Here is a 17818-nt window from a genome sequence, read left to right as displayed (position 1 = left end):
CCCTGGTTGGAATAGAGGGTGCCTTATGTCGGATGTCCACACCAGCGGAACGCAGAAGCGATATGGATAAGAGAGGAGAGTATCCAGTCAAGTGGAGGAGACCGAGATTCGACGGATCAACGCTGCAATGAGTGGACGAGTGAGACTCGTGACCGTGGCTCGCGTTGCTGACGTCAGCATCTGAGATCCTTCGCGTCAGACTGAGTGGCTTCTGCCACCCGCGTCTCAATCCACCTTGCGCTTGTCTTCCGACTCTGACTCTGCCTTTCGTCCCGCACCCCCTCTCATAATTCTGGCTCAGGCCCATTCATAGCGGCGTACTAGCGCCATGGCCTCGCCTTTTTCCACGCCCCGCTACCCGGGGCCCCCCATCCGACACCTCGCGGCAGCGCGTCGAAGGTCCCCCGCGCCCCCATCTACAACCCTTACGACAAGTTCACCCAGCCCGAATTCGACGCATGGATCGACGGAATCACTGGTGCTCTAAAGCGTGCTCTCGGGCGAGATGATGCGCCTTCACTTCTCAAACACGAACAAGACCGCGTCGGCGGGCCGGCGGGGTCCAATAGCATGGACGAAGAGGAAATTATGGACGACTCATTCGCTGAGGTTCACGCAAGACGGCTCGCGAAAGGCAAGGCGCGGGCGCGTGAAGAAGACTTCGACGAGGATGGTCAGCAGCGCGACATGGAGCAACATGACGGCGAAGGGCAAGAGTGGTCAGGCGAGGAAGACGACGAGCAGAGCGACAGCGCGTCTGGCTCGGCGGAAGAGAGCGACGAAGGCCGTGGTCCGCGCAGGCACTCCCCCGAAGTAATTGACCTACTGTCTGATGAAGAAGACGGTGGTCAGCTTGACGAGGGGAGTGACGAAGAAGTTGTGGCGGGGCCTGCGCGCATATACAACGCGGAAGACGAGGGGGTGAAGAAGAAGCGGAAGAAGAAGTGGGACACGACGAGTATGCCTCCGATGATGCCGAGGAACGGCCTCGTGTTCTCCCTCAAGACGAAGTTTTCGACGAGGAGTACGATGAAGGTGCTGAGACTGGCTCTGACGAAGATGTCGATCAGCAACCCCGCATTAGCCCGGCAGCCGTTGGTCACGAAGTTACCGAAATTCTTGACTCGGATGAGGAGATGGACGTGAAAGAAACCGAACCCCTTGCCCCTGCCCGTTCAGCTGTCCCCGCTCGCTTCCTCCGCAAGGACGATCGTGTGCACGACAGTCACGAACAAGACGCGGGAGAACTCCTCGAAGATGACGACGAAGACCGGGATGGAGAGCAAATGGACGAAGGGGTAGTAGCGCGGGGGAGGACGAGCTCTTTGACAGCGAAGGTAAGTATGCCACTTTTGTTCAAAGCATTGCATCCAATCGTATGCGCTTTAGTCGAGGAGGAAGCCCCGGTTGAAATCGACGATGCTTGGCGTGGCCCGAAGACGTACGCCGAAGACTTCTACTCTGGCGGTGATGCTCCCGACGGCGCCTTCGAAGGTGTCGACCCTCATGCACTTCGAGAGCCCGATGAAGAAGGTAGGCGCATATATGGACTTGCTGTTTCTCTTATTGAGCCCCCTGCAGAGATTCTGGAAGCTGATGCTGAGGTTTCCTCTGAGCTCGCCGATGTCTGGGAGGGTCCCCGCAAGTACGCAGAAGACTTCTACTCTGGTGGAGATAAAGTTCTTGCCCTTTCTGAAGGTGCCACGCCTTCACACCTCACTCCCCGAGACAGTGGCAGGCTTTCCATCCTGGAGTTACGGACACAATCGAAGACTCAGAGGTTGCCGTCTCCAATGCAGCAGCCAAGGAAGGTATCGATGTCGACGGGCTTCACAGCGAAGACGACAAAGCGGAGGCGCTAGTAGAAGCTGTCCGGAAGGGTACTTCCCCCGCTCCCGATAGCGGGGTGCCCAGCCGCGAAAACGGCACTGAAGAGTCTCGCAACCTTCGTCAACACATAGGGATACCGACTGGAACTGGCCTCCTACGTCCCCTGGGTGCGTGGCAACGGCTTCGGGTCATCTAGTCGAAGAGCAAACCCAAGACCAGGATGACGACGACGATGTCGCCAGCAGCAGCGATGAAGCCCAGGCCGCTCGTGCCTCACGTGCTCAGGCCGTGCCTTCGCCTGTGACTGAAGTTCCTGCTTTAAACGACACTGCCACTACCGAGCCAATCGCTTCTACCATTCCAGCAGACCCATCTCCCTCGTCATCAGAGGCCTTATCGCCTCCCGACACCTCTCTACCCGCTGTCACCGACCTCTCCTCTAATGCAGATATCAACATATATGCCGAGATTGACGGCTTTTACGACCTGGGCGTTATGGGTGTATTCGAACCCGTTAGTCCTGTCGTCGACTTTGGCGACCTCCCCCGAGCCGTCCCGGAGAACGTGGTTTGAGTGGAGTCACTGAGTATCCTGTGGTGCTTCCCGAGCACATATCAGCCACACTCGAGCAGCAAGTGGTGCAGGACTTCGTCAACGACATCTTTGACACATCCGTCGATGGGGAATCGGTTCTCAAAGGTGTACCAGCGCCGCAAATCACTGAACTCGGAGATCAAAGTGTGAAGGTCCCTACGCCCGGCGAAGATGTTGAGGTCGTGTCCGTGCCAGGCGATGATACCTTCATGATGGGTATGGAGTACCTGGTCGAAGAGGCTATGACTGATGGGCGACACACCGAGGTAAGACTATTGTCGTCAGAAGACTGTCGTCATTGACTTATTGTATACACTCTTGTAGGAACCAGAGCCTTCGGTTCCTGGGCTCACTCTCGACCTGCTCTCCGTACCGCCCTCAATCTCAGCCGAGACTCCCATCGAGGTCCAAGTCGAGACCTGTGTTTTCGTGCATACCGACCCCCACCCCACTTTCCCAGCGCCCACTTTCGCCGATCCCACTGTTGCCGACCCTGCCAGCCCCACCGCTGATTCTGAAGCATCTTCCGTTAACGTGCAAGCCACCCCCTCTGTGATCGAGTCAGCCGGTCCGGCGCACGCAGCCCTGCTTCCAGTGTTCAAGAAACTTGGCGCAGGCGAGACCCACAGTGCGAGTGGCCTGTTCACACCGTTGACTGATGGAGGATCCGGCTCGCCCGCCCCTGAACACAACGCAGAGGAAGACAGAAACCCTGCGCAAGATACGGCCAGCCAGGCTGATCAGGACCCAGCACGTGTTGAGGATGCGGTGTCAACGGCCGTGTTGGCTGCGGAGGAGGTCGCAGAAGTTCCAGGTACGGCTTCTTTGCATATGATCCGTGCATATATTCACCTTTGCTACGAAGTCGAGGACGATATTGCCTCTCCTGTAGCCGACATCGAGGAACCTGTGGAGGCTACTACCGACTCACCGGCCTCTCCATCTCAGGGGGCTAGCTCAGACAAGGACGAGGACGAAGACGCCGAGGGTGAAGTTGATCCGGACTATGAGCCTTCGGAGGGAGAGCTCAGCGAAGAGCCGCCCACCCGTACCATTGAAGTCACCACCTCTTCGCCCGAGCCCGAGGACAACAACGCTATCGACGATGGCAAGGCGGCCGACGATGTCAAGATCGTCGAAGCCTCAGAAGCGGTCGAAGAAATCAAGGTGGTTGAAGAGAACGCTCTCGATGTCAAACCCAAGGTGGATGAGGCCAAGGAGATCGATCCTCTTTCAACGCAAGAACCGAAGGATGCTTCTCCTCCTACTCCTCCTTCATCCACAACGTAAGCCGTCACTCCATCGTACCGCATATATATACTCATCTTCCCTTCAGCGAGAGGCCGACGAATGGTCTCGCTGGCGAGCCGGACAGGAAGACGATGGAACCCGCCGAAGACACGGAACAAGCACCTGACGCGCTTCCGGCCGCAGAACTCTCTGCCTCTCAGCACACCGAGGTGGATGAGGTCCACGATGAAGTACGACCGCTGAAGCGCAAGCGCAAGACGCCCCCACCGAGGCCAGCTCGTTTCGCTCGGGCCCAGACTGCGCAGAGTCGTAAGGCAGACGCCGCTACCAAGTCCAAGACAGGCAAGGGCGTAGCAAAGGCAGATCAGGATAGTGAAGATGAGTCTGACAATGACCAAGTCGACAACGTCTCCATCGCGCACTCCGAAGCAAGCTCTGGAGGTTCATCTGTCGTTGCCAAGCTGATGCTCGACACCAGTCGCAACACGTCGCGTGCTTCTTCCGTGATATCCAACGGCTCTCCCTCATCCCCCACTGCCTTGATGCACGCCCTCGCCACCAGCGCTGCTAATCTTGCTGCTGCCCACTTCTCTCATGATGGGGGTGTCCTACGCCATCGCCACGGAGCTCAGCTTCTGGCCGCAAGGGCTACTTTACCGAGCCTTCCTCCCCCACTTCCCAGGCGTCAACCATCCCTCCTGCAGCCTTCTATCCATATCAACACTACTGAGGAAAGAAAGCTATCAACCGAGTCTGAGGTTGCCTCCCCCCAGTCCGAGACCCGATCTGAGATTGCTTCTCCTTCCCGGCCCGTCCCTTCTCCTAGTCGCCGTGGTCTCCGGGCCTCCCTTTCCGCGCACACGCACGGCTCAGCGCCGGTCACGCGCTCGAACTGCGTGTACAATCTCATCTCTCTCCCGCGTTCGCAGGATGCGACTTGGCGTCTACACTTCGCCGTCCCCGGCTGTTCGCTCAACAACGTCGAGCTCATGCGCGATGAGGATATCACCGATCACGGTCGCGTTGCGCCCTCGGAGATCCCGACAATGATCCCGCAGATCAACCAACTGCACCTATCGGGGTACCTCCTTAGCATCCTCCACCAACTCGTTGGCATGGATGTCCTCAAGGCACATGTTGTGCTCTACGTCCCGCGGCCCGGCGACGCGATGAAAGCTCTCAGAGGAAAGAAGATGCCGATGACTGTAACCGAGATCTCGCAAGCTGCGAAGGAGGTCGAGGCGCGCCGCGCTGCACTCATGCCTATCTCGGGGAAGGGAAAAGGCAGAGGCAAGGTCACGAAGCCGTCCAAACTCCTCACGGACATCGCCGCAGACGAGGGTGGCGGCGTTGCAGCAAAGGAGCTTGCCTATGCTGCGCAGATCGCCGAAGAATCAGCATCCATCGCTGGAATGCGTCCATCGCGGCCCCCAATCTCGCATGCTTCCGCGTCCACTTCACGCAGTCGTGGCTCAACGTCACAGAGGCGTCCGGTGCGGACACCAGAGGAAGAAGCACTCAGCGGCAGCGACCTGACGTCGACTTCGGAAGATGACTCGAGTCACTCTGGTTCCGACTGGGAAGAGGAGCATCGTCCTGCGAAGCGCGCCAAAGCCTCGCCTCCAAGTCCAACCCAGTCCCAGTTCGACCCTCAGAACGGCGCGTCGGTCTCGGCCACACACTCCCCTGAGAAGAACTTTGACAACTCGGCCAGCGCACGTGTCCGCAAAGGCCGCAAGCTCGCCGCCGACGCGCTCGCCTACAAGCCCGCGGGTGGCTCCTCAGATGGGTCAGATTCCGAGAATGCATCCACCCTGGCCCCTTCCGCACGACGCAAGCGCAAGTCTAAGGCCCAGAGCAAGAAGCAACTCGATGTTGCTCCTGTCCAGCCCGATGGCGATGGTGGTGCGGCTAGTGACGCCTCCGAAGCCGCGGTCGCATCCGCAGTTGCGTTAGCACCAGTTGTGCAGCGCAAGAAGAGCCGCAAGCTCGCTGGAGAGAACGCCGCGTTCAAGCCTGAGGTCGGGGAGAGCGACAAGTCGGACCCCGAGGTAGATGCCGCTGCTGGCGCGAGTGGGAAGCGCAGGAAAAGCGGGGTGAAGCGCGGGAAGAAGCGTGCACGGGGTGATGAGGCGGAAGACAAGGTTGGCGTAGGGGAGGATGGGGAGAAGCAGGCGAAGAAGGTGAAGCGGCCGCGTGCCCGTAAGGGGAAAGTGGCAGAGACCGCCCCCACTGTTGTTGGTGAAGAGACGTAGTCCGCATCTTTGTACAATTATTTGCGTTCGTCTGGTCCAGTCTAGCTCAGCTACTTTACTATGCTCTTTATCGTCCAATTCGCTGTTTCTGTTCACTCCTACTGTCGATTACGCAATTGCCACCCGCTTGTCTCGATGTTGTTTAAGTGAGGTTAAGAGAGTGGAAGAGGAGGACGCGCTTCCCGACTTCACGCGTGCCGTGAGCTGCTCAGTACTCAGGTTTAAGCACTGGGGCGCTTAAGCTTGTGGAGAAACCGTACGTACCCTCAGGACCGCCATGAGCTCACCCGACTCCATGACAAGCCGTCTCGGCCGCTTACTCAGTGCGCCACCGTGAGTGCATGGAATTTTAGTGAGCGAACAATAATCACTGAAGGTGTGATCTGGTAGGATATCCATCGAGCTTCTTCCTGGAGACAGATCCGACTGGGCTGCGTCGACGCCCCCAGAACACGCCCCCTTCCTCTTCATAGAACGCAATCTAGGCATACCACAGAAGCTAGTTTACAGAATATACATTGAAGCTGGGTTGCTCCTCAATCACCTGAGGCCGCGATTGCGCGCGCTCCAACGAAATCTCTTGCTTCCCCTCGAAGAGAACGTCATACGCGAGCTGCACGACATGTCAGCTATTCTCCTCGTGGTGAATCCTGCACACCACACCGCGCTCAACGCACGCAAGACACTCATACTGGGCGGTCACTTGTCACCGACGATCGAGCTGGGGTTCACGAACGCGTTGTTGACCCTCCGTGACGGGTCGAAACAGTCCACGCTCTGGCATCACCGCCGTTGGCTCCTCCGGCGCATACACCAGTCCACACTTTCTCCTTCACCTTCCACGGACGGCGTATCGACTCCACGACGCGTGCAAGGCGATGCGGACGACACCCTGGTTCACTATCTCATCCCCGCAGACGCCCTCCAGGCTGAGCTCGATGTGACCGCCCGCGCATGCGAGCTCTATGAGCGCAACTACCACGCGTGGGCGCACCGCGCGGTCCTCCTCTCCTACATCGTTTCTCTCCCCTCGTCCTCGTCTTCCACCCTCATGGCGGAGGAGCGTCGCTGGACGCGCGCCTGGCTCGCACGGCACGTCGCAGACTACTCCGCGGCCCAGTACGCGTGCCAGCTCGAGGCCGCCCTTCCCCGATCCGCAATGGCAACACCCAACATCGCCCTGGCGCACGTAGGGGAAGATGAGGGGAGTGCTGCGAGCCATGCGCTCTCCCTTGTGCGCTCGTACCCGACACACGAGACCCTTTGGCTGTACCTCCGTGGCGCGCTCAGCGGGTCCCCTTCAAGCCCTCGCTCGCCGGCGAGGTTGTATGCGGAGCACGCCCTCGCCGAGAAGGACGCATGGACGCACGCGGTGCGCTTCCTCGCGTGGGTGTTGTGGCAGGTGAGTTGGGGTCGTGGTTTGGATGACGGTAACCGCACTAAGTCCCTTACGCAGGAAGGTGCTATCAAGGCTTCCGCCAAAGTTGTGCGCCGCATCACCATGGTAGCGGAGCACGAGGAGAGCGAGGTTTCCGGTATCACCGCTGTGTCTTCCTCTGAAGCCATCGTGGCAATTATCCAAAGCTCTATTTCAAGCCCAGAGCTTGGCGAATAGCGCGGTTCCCGGGGCCGTAATGACTTGCCGGACGAACACCGAGTTGCTCGGGAGGCCGTATTTACTTATTGCGGGCAGGGTGCGCAAGAGCCGAGTATGTTTTGCAGATTCAGGCTACTGTATATACAGAACTCGTGTGGGAAGATGGCTATATGTTACGGCGGGGAGTAGTGTACACGCACGCAGCGGAGATGCAGGTATTATAGACAGGGTAGCGGGGCGCCTTGGGCATACGTCGCATGTCGGTACAGTAGGGAGTGAGGTGGCGGAACCCAGGGGAAAACTCCAGCTCGTCCGGGAGAGCGATGACAGTAGGGGACCGAAGGGGGTTGTAGGATGGGGTGGGGATTGACATTGAATATTGAAGTGAAGGGGGCTTGCGCGAAAGGATTGAAGGGCCGGTATTCGCACCTCATAGATAGAACGAAGTGGCGGAGTTATGGCGCTACTTCGGTAGGAGCCTCATACAGATGCCTGGAGGACGCGGTGATGAACAAGCGCAGAGGAGGCCTGAAGGGGAAAACTCACTGGCCGAGGTCCTTGTTCATCTTGAACATATCGATCCGATCACACTTGAAAACCGCCTTAAATGCGTCGTCACACACGATTTCGCGTCGGTTGCTGGGGTTCTGCATTTCGTTCGCTTTTATGTAGTCCCAGAGCAGTTTTACGACTTGAGTACGCGCCGCCTTTTCCTCGCCCAACAAGGCGGCCAGAGGTGGACTAAACAGCCCGCAGATTAAACGGTTGGAGCGAACACCACGCGGATATCTTTTGACCACGAACCTGAGCACATACTGCTTACTGAACCCTCCTCCACCACGCTTTTTCTTGGGTTTCTCCGTCGTGCTGTCATCGTCCTCGTTCTCCGAATCGACGGTGGCGGCACTCTTCTTGGATTTACGAGCCTTCTTGGCCTTCGCGCCGTTGGGCGTGCCCTTACCCGAGGAGGTAGCACGGGAGCTACGCGAGCCGCGGTTGAACTCGCTCTGGAGCTGACGCGCGAGCTCAGCGTCCTGGATCTCCTGCTTGCTCTTCTGCTTCTTCGGCTTCTTCGACGCGGGTGCGGCCACACGCGCACCGCACTCGTCGTCCGACGCGTCGCCGCCGCGCTTGCGCTTCGCGGGGCCGCTGCTCTCCTCCTCATCCTCCTCATCCTCCGCATCACCCCCGCCCCCGTTCTGGGCGGCGGAGATGGCCTTGTAGACGCCCTCAATGACCTGGTCGATCTTCTCCTTCTGTCCCTTGACGAACTCGACGGACAGCGAAGGGTCGAGCTCGACCAGCCGGTTCCGGACGCGTTTGGCGGAGATGGTGGTAAGGTCCGTGCCCGGGGCGGTGAGGATCTGGCGGATCTTTGGCTCGAGGGCCTGGATGGCAGCGTCCATAGGTAAAGGCCTGCGGGAAGAGTGCGGCGGTGGCGAGTCAAGGTGGTACGAAGGCGACGGGTTGGGAGTGCAGGACGCGGGCTGGAGAACGAGCTCAGGCTGAGCCGCCAGTGGTGTGCAGACGCGCTCGGCGCTAGTTGCTTGGGCACGTGGAGCAGGCACGGCTCGACGGGCCGAGGGATCTTCGCAAGTCGCCCAATCTGAGCGCATACATCGAGTGGCAGCGGTTTGCCAAGCACCCGACGACATTCCTCTCTTCTGAGAATCCAACTTCCATCCTCCCTAGGCCTGCTCTTACTGCTCCCACCATTACCGCCCCGCCCGCCCTCCGTTCGCATCCTGGGCATCAAGCTCTGCAGATCCTTCCCACCAGTGCCGGCGGTCGTCACCGCCGACGGTGAGTTCTCTTCTTCCTCTACTTCACGCGCAAACCTTCGTCGCGGCCCATCTTTCTCTTGTTCCGATCTCCACTGCACGATAAACCTGAAACCGGGTTCATCCAGGGTCGTATCGAAGCGCGGCCTCGTCATTGTGGGCGTGCAGGGCACAGCGCTCTTCCAGCTCTTCACGATGATCACGTTTCTGGTCTTCTGTGGGCCGCTGTATGTGCCTCATGTGCCCGGTTGCGGCCTTGGTCCTTCTTTGGCCTCATCTCCACAACAGGCGATCTCCCCGTCATACCCAGACACGGGTCTTCGTGTGTACCCACGACGGTGTGATCTTCCATCCATCCAGACGCTCAGCAGTGTCAGGATGTCTGGTAGATTGCGCCTTGTTTCCGCACTCTCGGTCAGATGTGTTCTGCCAACAATGCCAGCCACGCCAGAACCCTAGCCAAGTGACGTATGACTCACGGCGCAGGTCTTCGCCCGACCTCCGACCTCTATCGTTCCAATGCCTCCGGCTACGCGGGCCACGCTCACACCCACGCCCAAGTACCGTTCAAGACGGTCCGGCGCCGGTGTCCGGGGTTTGGTCCGAGCCCCCGACCTCAGGGTCTGACAGAATTCCGCCAGGGTCCCATATATATGCGATGTCTAGCACGTCTTTCATCATCCCTCGCCTCCTCGTTTCATGCCCGTCTCATTAGATCATATCTCCAGGACATCATGCTCGAGCTGTTTACACTCCCGACGGAGCTGCTGCTCACGATATTCGCCTACCTGCCGGTACAAGCACTACGTGCTCTGCGTCTGACGTCGCACGTCTGGAACACATTCTTCACGGAGAACGAGTCCAGTATCTATCGCCACGCCGCTCTCCAGCACAATTTCATCAATTCCAAGGACACTCTTCTCCGAGACGCGATAGGAGCACATCCTTGCCTCGACTTTCTCCAGAACGCGCCCGATTGGTACCAGTATTGTGAGTACTCTGGTAAATTCCCCATGTGATGAAGTCCTAAAATGAGCACCCAGGCAAAAGATATTATCAGCTCCAACGCAACTGGACCGGGTTCGGCAAGGTGTCTACGAGATATTACGCCGTCAAGCCCGGTTTTGTCCATCGATTAAAAGTAGACGAGCTGCACAGACTTCTCATTACAACCCATCAATTTGGCGGAATCACTGTCTTCGATCTGGACACCGGCCGTATCCTCTGGTCGCTCGACGCAGTGCGTGCACCGATATTATCTCAGGACTCCATATCCACGCATCCGTGCAGACGTACATTCGCCGAAACGCCCATTGCGAGTACGAAAACGGATTCCTCATCTTCGATCGTCCATTCCAGCATCAAGAAGTTTGGCGCCTCGAGTCTATATACTCTGAGTTCCCTCCTCCCGCCTACGGACCACCGGACGCTCGCCAGTTTGCAGCCTATCGCTACGCTCGTCAAGGACACCCCCACCCCTCCCCAGACAGACGAGGGCACTTTCGTCCTTGGTCTTTCATTACCGCTCCCGATGGAGCGCATGCATATCGATTCGTTTACCCGGACCTCCTCATTTGCGGGAACCAAGTGGCGTGGATCTGGGATGTCCGCACGGGTCAACGCACATTCGAGCTCCACGGCGTCCAGGGCGAGCCTGGGCAGGGCGACATCAACTACGTTGAGCTCTCCCCTCGGCACGTCTTCATCTGCTCAACGTCAGCGCTGCGCGTCTTCTCGCGTCAAACGAAGCAGTGCGTTCTGGTCCTTCACAGTTATCAGATGGAATACGCAAACGTGCACATGCCCATCCCCCTCGCACCTTCCAACCAGAGGCAGGGGACCGCGGATGAGGACGAGGTTGTGCTGCTACCGGCAGAAGCAACACTCTCAAGCGAGATATATTCTGCTTCGTACGCAGAGTTTTCAGCATGTGCGCCTTCTCGTTATCACTTTTTTCTGTTGCATACTGATACCTGTGCGGATATGCTGCAGTGCATGTCTCGCGCGACGGCAAAGACGTCGCTGCGCAGCTAAGCGATACTCGCATACTCCTCATCCGCGACTTCGAACGTATAGTTCGGGGCGAGATTCCTTTTAGGATCGCGGCGTTGGAGTGCGGCGGGGTGATTCCAACATCGACGGACGAGCAGTTCTCAACCTACCTCTCCTTCGAGAACGGACGTCTCGGGTTCGCCACGGTACTTCGTTTACATTCTTGCTCTGCCGCTATGATCCTAATGCCCACATATCAGACATCCGGGATTTATCTCGCGACCCTCGAACCAAGGCGACACCTGGTGGACGAAGAGCTACTTGTGCCCCCGCTGGCCCGTCCACCGCCACCGGCGATCCTCGAGACCCCGGGCCTCTCCTTCCCACACGTCCTCTTTTCTTCGCTGCCGTTCTATTACGCGCGGAAGCAGCTGCACAAGGTCTCGTGCCTCCAGATAACCGAGACGCGGCTCTTCTTCGTCTGGGACGCGAAGTACCGGCGCCATTGCATCGAACGGTTCCGAGCCCTCGGGCTCATCCCCGCCCCTCGGCCCCCGTTGGAAGGTGTAGGGGACGACGAAGACTATGACGACTATGATGAGTACCAGGCGTACCAAGAGTACATGGGAGAACACGAGGACGATGAAGAAGGAGAAGAAGAGTACGACGACGAAGGTGAGGAGATAGAAGGCGAAGAGGGCATGGAACTCGACGAGCAGGAGGCGGACGACGGTGCGGCCGCAGCGCAAGCGGGCCCGGCGATTGCCATGGACGAAGATGGGCAGCGTCCGGATCCCAGAAGAAGTGAGCTTTCAGGGGACCTTGCGCAAATAGATGTCGCTAATGCACGCTATGCAGTTCGTGGACACAGGAACCCAATCGTTTTCTGCATTGATTTTAGTCCCAGGGACTGATCAACTTGACGGGTGGAGGTTGGATGGAATACGGATGTCGGATGTGTACATTACTGGCGCTGTCACAATCTATGCGGCTGTTTTCTGCAGCTTGCCTGGGTATAGAAGACTTGGTTGAACCTTCTGATAGTCAAGAGGCGCCCTGCCTAGGCCTGGGACCCTCGAATGAAACCGTGAGAACGGTGGACCATACGCGGTGTTTCGGGACAGGCCCCGGCCGAAGCTTGTCATTGACCCAGTGCACCAAGCCCGGACCCAAGCCCCGCCAGCGTCGTCGGACCACATGCAGTACAAGTGCGGCAGTGTTTGGCGCACGACTAGCATCGATGAAGACCCACAAAGACGCTAGGATGACAGACTTCCCCCACGTACGTCGTAAGTTGACGTTACTCTGAAGCTTCCACGAGCCGTTATACACCGCCTCACAGCACCGCATCGTCAGCTAGCCTCCAAGTTATAGGTGGTACCTGGGCTCAGACCTTTGTGCCCTGCAGGTCCGACCATGGACAAGCTCACCACGTCCGCACCGACCAAGTCTTCCCTTGACTCGTCCAGCCCCCAGGTCCGCGAGGCGAAATATGCTTTAGATGGGTTGGCTAAGACGGCGGAAAAGAACGCGAAGCCCGAGAGGACGATGGAGAAGGCCCTCGGCGCTCTCAGCGACCCCCTCCCCGACAGCAACGGTTTCAACCTTCTGCTAGATGGTGTTAACTCTCTTCTCGAGAACTTGCCGTCGCTTGTGAAAGCCCTCGACGAAGTTGCTAAACTTCACCCCTTCGTATCAGGTGCCGTATGAGTCCATGACATGCTCATCTTGCGCGCTCAACCATCCTTCCAGTCGCGGTTGGCGCCTTCAAGATTGTTATCGAACTCGAGGTGAAGCGACGAGACAACGACAGGAAGGTCAACCTTCTCTTCCTCGAGATGAAGAGTATGATGTCGACCATACTCCAGTACGTCGTTCCGGTGCAAACGATGAATGTATGTTACTGAGCTCCGGTGGTTTTAAAGGCTCCAAAATGTACGCGCGAGTCACGTCGCGCGCGACGGTCTAACGGTCGGAATGCGCTTGGACGGGCTCATGAAGCAGATCGCGGAAGATATCAAGGAGTGCGCAAACGCGTGCGACACCTACTCAAAGAAGCGTCTGCTTGTCAAGGTCCTCAAGGGCTCGAGCTGGAACGAGAAGCTGCAAGAGTATGTTCAGCGCTTCATCGACCGCAAGGCGGAGATCGCTTTCGCGGTTTCAGTACATACCGGAATCGCCATTGACGGGGCGAACGACAAGCTTGACGGCATCCTGACGAGGTTTTTCGTTTCTATCACGTCAGACACTCTGCAAGTCGCTGAACTGCCCTGTCAGATTGGACGTTATCGTCGCGTACTTCGACCGTGTTGTCCTGCCAGATCAACAACCCCTCCTCGAGATCGTACGGAAGGCCGGAGGCCCAGAGAAAGCACTCGCGGATCCTTCCACGATGGAAGACCTGCTCCGCCGCGAGAACCGTAATGAGGAGGATCTGACCAACCCCACGTGGCGTCCTGTGCGGACCTCTCTTCCGCAGGCCGGGACATCGGCTTCACCCTGGATGTACGACTACTCGCGCTCTGCCGAGGCACACCGTTCGTGCAAACGCTCGGCGGAGAATCGCGCACGCGTGCACACTCGGGTATACGCTTCTCCAACAGGTCCGATGTACTGTCCAGGACAATCCTCACGCACCCCAGGCGCATTCGTTGGATCGCGGGCGTATGTAATGCCTACCAGCGGCGCAAACCCCGTTATGTACAGCAATGTCGGAGCGCGGGGATCTTATGAGAACGTGAGATCTGGTTCGTACGATCTTCATCCGACGCTCTCCTTTACTGGCATGCTGATGTCATGCTCCGGATATGTGATCGTAGGCTCCGATGGGTGTCCGTCACAAGAGCAAGTGGACTTGCAACAAGAATTGGCAGATGCACCGTCAATTGCGATCGGGAAGAATTTTGAAGCTTTTGAGCGCAAGTTCAAGATTCTGCAACTCAACATGATGAGCGAGATTCGCGATATTGTTGCCCATCAGGGTGACCGCGTCATCACTTCAGTCCTTGACGGCCCTCACGAGAAGATCATTGACCCAGTACGTTCCTTCGTTCTCTCGAAGTTCGTGGCCCCTCCTCATATATTTAATAGGATCTTTACGAAATCTGGAAAGATATGGTGTGTTGGCGCCGGTCTATCGCTGTGAGTTTCTTTCTAACGCAGTTGATAGCGTTGGCGCGGAATCGTCAAAGCACGTCACCTTGTCCTGGCCATCCACGACTACTATATGCAGAAGTTGGACGATCTGCAGCGCATCATCAAGTCTAATCGAGATCGTCCAATGAACGCGGCTGACGAGTGGACTCTGAACTATATCGACTTGATGCATATCCAACCTATCATCGAAGCTCTAGATGAGGACGCCTCGGGGTTCGTTTCCATTTCCGAAGTTAATCGATTTACGATCTCGCGACCGAAAGGCTGGAGGTATGTCCGCATCGTCTTCAATGATTCGTAGCCCAGGCACCTAACGTGTGTCCAGTCTGTTGCGTTGGCTCGCTTATTGGGCAGTCGGTCGGTCTTATCCGCATGCTCGTGACGATGTCCGTCTTATTCCGTGTTTACGCAGGCTGGCAGGTCTCGATGGCGTCTTACAGGTACAAGATCACCGCGCTTCTCACACGCATTTCAGCTACCATGCGCGATGTGCGATCGCTGAACAATAGCAGCGTGGAGAAGTACTACGAGAACGTCAAACAACTGGTGAACTCAATGTCCACGTCCTTCCAGCACAACGCCGACCTGCTGCCCCTTTTGCCTCGCTTCCAAGACTGGATAGAATTGGAGGAAGAGCGAATGAGAAAAGCGCTCGAAACAGTCAACTACGATCTGGACGAGCTCAATACCGTTGCCCTGGTGAACGGACGGCAAGGTCTAGAGCGGGTGAGCGCCATTCATGCGTGACGCAAGCTCCCACTGACAGTTCTGGTCACCTCGAAGAATATCTTTCCCATCCTGTACTTGCTCCTTTCTCGACACTACGACGTCGTTAAGATCGCCAAGAGCTACATTCTGCATCAAGAGGAGTTTCTGAGCGCCGAAGCCGCTATTCGGATGATTCATGAGGCGGTATCGATGCGCACGAGAGAGCTTTCCGGTGAGTGAATGAGTGGCGGCATAGACGTGTGCACTCAACTCGATGACAGTGTTGTTTTATCAACGACGTCTCGACGTAAGCCGGGAAATGGACGAACATGCTTGCGGTATCTTGGTAGGTCCCAATTTTCGATGGCCCACCAAGTGAAGATATGTTAAACCGCCCCAATAGTCGGGTCCGCCCCATGGCTATTGTGCTACGGTCCCAATGAGTGGAGATGAGGTTTTGGTGCCGGAGAACAACGATTGTCCATCGACCAATATTCTCAAGTTCCCACCTGCATTCGAGGATTTCTACCCCACCAATGACGATGGTTTACATGATCAGCAAGATAGAGACGACGTAGCAGAAGCGGTGAAAGCAGTGTATGTGCAAACCAGTGGGTTCCCGAATGTAAGACTTACATCGGGGCTGCAGGCTTGGTAGATGGACAGGTCGCCGTAGTCCTTCGGCGGAACCAATCACATCAGGGATGGTTAGGCCTTGTGACTTCACGTTCCATACCACAGATAGCCCGGACGAGTTTACCGCCATCCCTTTGCTGCAGGCACCATGGACGCATCCACGTTCCGAGTTTGTTGGGACTTATACCAAGGCAGAAGACGGAACTACCACGTACTCCATCAAACGCGTCAATCGCTGGAGTGATTCCTCTCCCGAGTTCTATTCCCTTGCTCTTTCTCCAGATGGCGGTACTCTCGTCGGTGTTTGCGGATCCAACCCCGACCTCACCGGCTTGGTACTTCCTGTTTGCCTGAAGAAAGACTTCGACTACGACATCATGGCCTTCTATCCGACTTCTCAGGACCTCGACAACAACAAGCCTCGCGCGTTATGGCGCTTCGCCTCCCGAGCGGTCCTTAATCGTATCAGGGCACGCAACTTCTCCTGGGAGTACGTCAGGGATCGAATGCAAAGGCGCCGAACTCTCGCCGCCTTCATCTATCGCAGCATCCGCGGCCCTCCTCTCCAGCCCTCCGATGAAAAAATCCGTCTTTCCCTCGTGAACAGCTCCACGCCAGCCGACCTTCACCTCGCCGCCGCAGTGACCGTAGATCAGGAGCGGTACCCCATCCCACTTTTGTTCTGTTCCGGCGCCCCAGCTCGCTGCTCGCGCGTTATCCCGAACACAGTCCCCCTCATCACGTCATTCTCTGAAACCTACTACGACTCGCCCCTCCATATCTGCGACGATTTTGCCTGCCTCTTTGCGACTATGCAAGAAGACTATTGGAGTGCGGTCCTCAAGACGCGCCGGCCAGGCTGGACATCCTCTGCGTTCACCGAACAAGCCTTGGGGATGTCGATCCGAGACCTCGGGAGTCGCACGGCGCACCTCAAGATGCAGTTTGCCCGCGCCACCGCACCTCGATTCCCTCAACCCGAACCGTACTTCGCGGAGTCTTCCCTAGGAGAGAATGCCTGTGGCGTGCGGCCCCTCAACTCGCCTCAGTCAGGCCTGTCGACCATCAGCGAACGCTCTGGGCCGGACGACGACGAGGTACCGCGACGGTCGTGTGAGGAGGAGCTTGGCGTGCCGAACGATCGACTCAGTCGCGTACGCCGTCAGGAATCGCTCGACTCCCAGAGTCACCGAGGAGTGTCTCTCGATGATCAGTTCCCCGCGCGCCCAACCTGCTTGGGATGTGCGTCTGAGGTTTCATCTCCGTGCTGGATGTGTGCTGAGTGCCAAGGTATTTTCGAGCTTCCTTCTCTTTCGCCCAAAAGGTTGTAGCTGATCTCAGCTACTCCTAGGTCACATTTTCGTTTGCTATGCCTGCGACGCGCGCGAGCGTGACGGCGTCTTCGGAGGCGCGCACAAGGGCACGCACGCTTTGTTGAACATCTCCCCCACCCCCATCGCCTACGGGTACGTTCCCTACAGCTCCGGATGGAACTGGAACGACAGTGGCCCCCCCGACTCGCCTCCCAATTCCCATGCTCCTTCAGCATGGCAGCAGTGCTATGACATGGCCTTGAGGCCCTCGACCGATCCGTTTCATACATGGCAGCAGTACTAGCGGTTCACCGGATGTGCAAAACATGAGAGAAGTGCAACATCGTGATCGTGCCCGTCCCTCCGGTATAATAAATATTGGGAAAATCAGAGTACTCTTTTAAGATACATCGAAGAATATGTGCCACATCTCATAGGGAGCCCGGAGGGGATAAGCAATCATCAAGAAACGGATAAAGTGTGCATTTCTGCCCACCAGGCTCAAAACCAGTGCGGACGCGCATGTGACACATCCAATTGGGCGATCCTCGTGAAACTTTGGGATCTTCATGTCACATACCCCCGAGTGTAACTGTACGATCCCGAGGTCAACACCCAAAGATTACAGTGTTCACAGCGTCCAGACGTTCTGAGCGTGACTATCCGCCATGAGCGCTCGGTCGGCTCAAGGCAGCTGGCAGTGTG

General features: G+C 57.3%; 5 protein-coding genes across 5 annotated transcripts; 4 read left to right on the top strand and 1 right to left on the bottom strand.

Moving 5' to 3' along the window:
• Positions 1 to 127: 127 nt before the first annotated feature.
• BXZ73DRAFT_97642 (uncharacterized protein) lies at positions 128 to 5930 on the top strand (the record flags this gene model as incomplete). The annotated part of the gene is made up of 12 exons (XM_048027437.1): positions 128 to 139; positions 325 to 958; positions 1012 to 1337; positions 1395 to 1533; positions 1582 to 1679; positions 1733 to 1906; positions 1962 to 1997; positions 2050 to 2397; positions 2463 to 2690; positions 2749 to 3238; positions 3290 to 3710; positions 3761 to 5930. 12 exons carry the CDS (start codon positions 128 to 130, stop codon positions 5928 to 5930), a joined length of 5076 nt encoding a protein of 1691 aa, XP_047881481.1.
• A 277-nt stretch (positions 5931 to 6207) lies between these two features.
• Positions 6208 to 7545, top strand: BXZ73DRAFT_97641 (protein prenylyltransferase; the record flags this gene model as incomplete). The annotated part of the gene is made up of 3 exons (XM_048027436.1): positions 6208 to 6263; positions 6321 to 7332; positions 7387 to 7545. 3 exons carry the CDS (start codon positions 6208 to 6210, stop codon positions 7543 to 7545), a joined length of 1227 nt encoding a protein of 408 aa, XP_047881480.1.
• Positions 7546 to 7982: 437 nt separating this feature from the next.
• BXZ73DRAFT_97640 (SWIB-domain-containing protein) lies at positions 7983 to 8933 on the bottom strand (the record flags this gene model as incomplete). The annotated part of the gene is made up of 3 exons (XM_048027435.1): positions 7983 to 8019; positions 8074 to 8268; positions 8332 to 8933. 3 exons carry the CDS (start codon positions 8931 to 8933, stop codon positions 7983 to 7985), a joined length of 834 nt encoding a protein of 277 aa, XP_047881479.1.
• A 1109-nt stretch (positions 8934 to 10042) lies between these two features.
• Positions 10043 to 12214, top strand: BXZ73DRAFT_41118 (uncharacterized protein; the record flags this gene model as incomplete). Its single annotated transcript, XM_048018709.1, has 5 exons — positions 10043 to 10298; positions 10352 to 10548; positions 10599 to 11238; positions 11301 to 11506; positions 11561 to 12214. The coding sequence occupies 5 exons, from the start codon at positions 10043 to 10045 to the stop codon at positions 12212 to 12214; spliced, it is 1953 nt and encodes a 650-aa protein (XP_047881478.1).
• A 502-nt stretch (positions 12215 to 12716) lies between these two features.
• On the top strand, positions 12717 to 17417 carry BXZ73DRAFT_41008 (uncharacterized protein; the record flags this gene model as incomplete). The annotated part of the gene is made up of 13 exons (XM_048018681.1): positions 12717 to 12999; positions 13053 to 13167; positions 13226 to 13522; positions 13578 to 14337; positions 14391 to 14417; positions 14470 to 14726; positions 14782 to 14813; positions 14869 to 15182; positions 15240 to 15396; positions 15446 to 15510; positions 15568 to 15761; positions 15814 to 17090; positions 17152 to 17417. The coding sequence occupies 13 exons, from the start codon at positions 12717 to 12719 to the stop codon at positions 17415 to 17417; spliced, it is 4044 nt and encodes a 1347-aa protein (XP_047881477.1).
• Positions 17418 to 17818: the final 401 nt, after the last annotated feature.

Source organism: Epithele typhae, assembly GCF_022376455.1.
Source record: "Epithele typhae strain CBS 203.58 chromosome Unknown BXZ73scaffold_5, whole genome shotgun sequence".
In the NCBI taxonomy this organism is placed as follows: domain Eukaryota; kingdom Fungi; phylum Basidiomycota; class Agaricomycetes; order Polyporales; family Epitheliaceae; genus Epithele; species Epithele typhae.
This window is presented reverse-complemented; position numbering and strand designations above follow the sequence as displayed.